This window comes from Olea europaea, chromosome 12 (genome assembly GCF_002742605.1).
Source record: "Olea europaea var. sylvestris chromosome 12, O_europaea_v1, whole genome shotgun sequence".
Lineage (NCBI taxonomy): Eukaryota > Viridiplantae > Streptophyta > Magnoliopsida > Lamiales > Oleaceae > Olea > Olea europaea.
Genome location: NC_036248.1, coordinates 22,944,275 through 22,947,610, shown reverse-complemented (window position 1 = coordinate 22,947,610; position 3,336 = coordinate 22,944,275). Strand labels below are relative to the sequence as shown.

Genomic DNA, 3,336 nt, shown 5'->3' with positions numbered 1-3,336 from the left:
GGACATAGCTCCAACACCTCTCAGTTCATTTTGCAATTGGTCTTTCTTATTAGTTATGACGTAATGAATTCTTGGATTCCATATCGTATTGCGGTAATTTGTTTTAATAATAGTAAAATCAAATGCGAAATCATGCCAAGAAACCCATTTAGGGATGGTAAAAAATCCATTAAAATAAATAAAATAATAATTAATGGAGCGATAAATGAATCAGGAGATCTTTGCCTGCCCACCGCATCTTGTCTTAAATGTGTATTGGAGCGGGGCAAGATGACAAAAGTATTTGATAGAACAGAAAACGGGAATTACCGACCCGCCCAATTGTCATCCCTATATTTTATGGCTATTTCAACATTTATTTTCCTTTTATTGTTTTTATTTTTCTTTGTTTTTTACTTTATTTTCTTCATTTATATGTTTTGACTAAACTAATTTTTTTCAATTTTTTTTATTATGAGTTAATCTCATACTTTCTATCCAAAAAGGAACCTTTTGTAGAAGTTTGAAAGATTTGGAACTTCCGGTGTTAAGAATCAAAGGTTTAGGACCCCAAGTGCAATTTACCCTTATTTGTTTTAAACAAACTAATGGTGAAATGGTAATTTCATTCACAATTTGATCTTTCGATAATAAATTTATCGTTTTTTCATCCAAAAGGGACCCTTAGCACAGACGTTTAACATCTTTGAACTCTTCGAGATCCTATCATCTTAACATTTAAAGATTCTCCAACTGAAATTTACCCTAAATTTTTTCATGAGCTTAATGCATACACTAGCACAAAAGTCCAATAAAGTACAATTTGCACCCACTAATTTAGCCCCTGTTTGACATTCTTGACTTTAATTTATTTATTTTCCATACTCATTTTCAACCACACATTCACATAACACGTAAACTCGAAAAAAATTTCTACTTTTTAACCACACATTCTCTAAAAAAAAAAAAAAAAAAAAAAATACTATTTAAAACTTTTTTTTTTTTTTTTTTGTATTTAGATTTTAAGGATGCCCCACACGTAAACAGTGGGTACACTTCATATCTGGTCCTCATCTCTGCTGCAGTGCCAAATAGTTGACTTTTGACTAAATAAAGGATATAAATTTCATGAATATATAATTAATAGTTTATCCATTTTACAATAATTCAATTCTCTTACATTAAATTGTTTGGTAAAAGTAAAATTGAATGAATTTGAGTTCAAGTCACAAGTGATTCAAGCTTTTGTTAGAGAAGATTATCAAAAATATAAATATTAAATAAACAAGTTATATAGTTTAATAAAAAGCTAAAGAGAAGGTATTGAAAATTGATGAAACTTTAAAGCAATGGTGTGTCATGTCACTAGTGCTTAACATAAGCTAAACACCGATGTTTAACATATCATTTTCGTGTGTGTGTGTATATATATATATATATATATTTATGTGTGTGAATATGTAAAATAATTTCATCATATATGTAAATCACACGATAGTCCAATAGCAATCCGGAAAATAAAAATAACATACAAAGAATTGGAAATAATAACATATTTAAGAAATCAGAAGAAACATAGAGATGTATGGATCAAACATATAAACTAAGCTTATCTGCAAGACAAAATCCTAAGCTGCCTCGAAGAAGTATTGATTTCCATGGTGCAATTCATATTAGTAGATTTGCTTTTCTTCATAATCTTCATAAGCTCCACTTTTCCTCTCAATCTAGACTGGCTTCTCAATGAAATAACTGTACTATTTGCAAATTGTGCATCAAAATCCTCTCTTGGAACATTTGCAGACGAGAAAACCACCATTACATTAAATTTCCTCGTCGACCGAGCTTTCGCTCTTGCTCTAGGAATACTCGCCTCTCCAACTTTTGTGTTCCTGTAATAGAATTCAATCGTGCTACTCTGATATTTGTAGCGACCAAAATTAGGGTTCTTGACGCCAAGTTCAGCTATCATACTAATGTCGAAGGAGGGATTCGTGTTTGACTTTGTTACATTAAAAGTGTCGAAAGAAGCAGACCGGACTCTGAATTTGGGAGTTCTCACTTTCATTACAGTGAGTGCAAAGATTAGAATGACTCCTGTCTGAAACACGACGAAGGCTGCAACGTACATGAAACATTTCATCCGTTTCTTGCGGCGGGCCTCCTCCTCAGCCACCATAGCCACCTCTTCATCGACTCGACCGTAAGGATTCACCTGCGATGAAGTGTAGACTGATGCTGGCTTATTTTCCGCCATTCTTGAGTCTTAAGCTTCTGGCTCAAAATATCTTAGGACTGAAAGAAAATGCTAGTAATGATGAGATATTTTAGTAGATTCATACATGTCTATATATATAAGTTGATTGAGGGAGTGGTTGGGGTGGGGTGGAGTAGGGGGTGTTCCACCATTGTTGAAGTTTCTGCATGAACAAGGACTGATGAGAATTTCTACGTAGGTACGCTAACGTGTTTCATGGAGTTCTATTTCTTGACTTTCTAGATGTTATTTGGAAAAATTGGATCTTCTTGATATTTTGTCTTGCGCGTTAGCAATATCTTAGTTACTATATATCCACTATCCAATGTCTACAAGAAGTTAAGGGTTTGTTCGATAGTGATTTTAAGAATTGATTTTTTGATCTCTAGAGAGAAAAGTAATATTACTTGTGAGAAAAGAAATAAAAAATGACAGCTACAATAATGAAATAACTATTAAAAAATTGATTTTTTGGGAGAGGAAAATCATGCATTAGCTATTTTATGTAGCGGGCCGCGTTAATTAGAAATGTAGGTTGTTGTTTTTTTAATTTGACTTTGATGGGTGGTTCTATGGGAATTTGACCGAAAGCAGTTCATATTGGGAAAAGATACTTGTCCATGGCCAATGTGGGCCCTGGACGTATCGCACGGCCCATATCACGATTCACTAGACTTGTTCTTCACTCTTGAAAACCAAGTCGGGCTCCATTTGTACGTACTTTGTGGTGAAAACCACAAGTATAATTTTTACCAATATTTGTAAGTTGCCAAGGTCATTCTATCAATAGCCCCATTCCCCCCACTCCCACCCCACCCCCACCCAAAAAAAAAAAATATTTTAGAATGATATTTTGATAGAGAATGTGTGGTTAAATAATTTTTAAAAAATTAATTTATGTTTATTTTTCTTTTATATTAATCCCAAAAAAGGCAGTCAAAAAGCTCACGACTGTTTTGAGTGGTTCTACAAAATAAATAGGTCTTCACCTAGAGTTGCAAAGAAATGCCGTGGTTGGCCTTTGAAAAATATGTGATTGAAAATGAAAGAAGGAAAAATATATTTTGAAAATAATGGAACCTGTTTGACATCCATTAATC

The 3,336-nt window shown here is 33.2% G+C and overlaps 1 protein-coding gene across 1 annotated transcript; it reads right to left on the bottom strand.

Annotated features, from left to right (window-relative positions):
- Positions 1-1,588: 1,588 nt before the first annotated feature.
- LOC111406800 (late embryogenesis abundant protein At1g64065-like) lies at positions 1,589-2,236 on the bottom strand. Its single transcript, XM_023036171.1, has one exon. The coding sequence runs from the start codon at positions 2,234-2,236 to the stop codon at positions 1,589-1,591; it is 648 nt and encodes a 215-aa protein (XP_022891939.1).
- Positions 2,237-3,336: the final 1,100 nt, after the last annotated feature.

Bases quoted from the DNA above. Each gene is read 5' to 3' on its own strand.
- LOC111406800 (XM_023036171.1), bottom strand. From the start codon at position 2,236: ATGGCGGAAAATAAGCCAGCATCAGTCTACACTTCATCGCAGGTGAAT.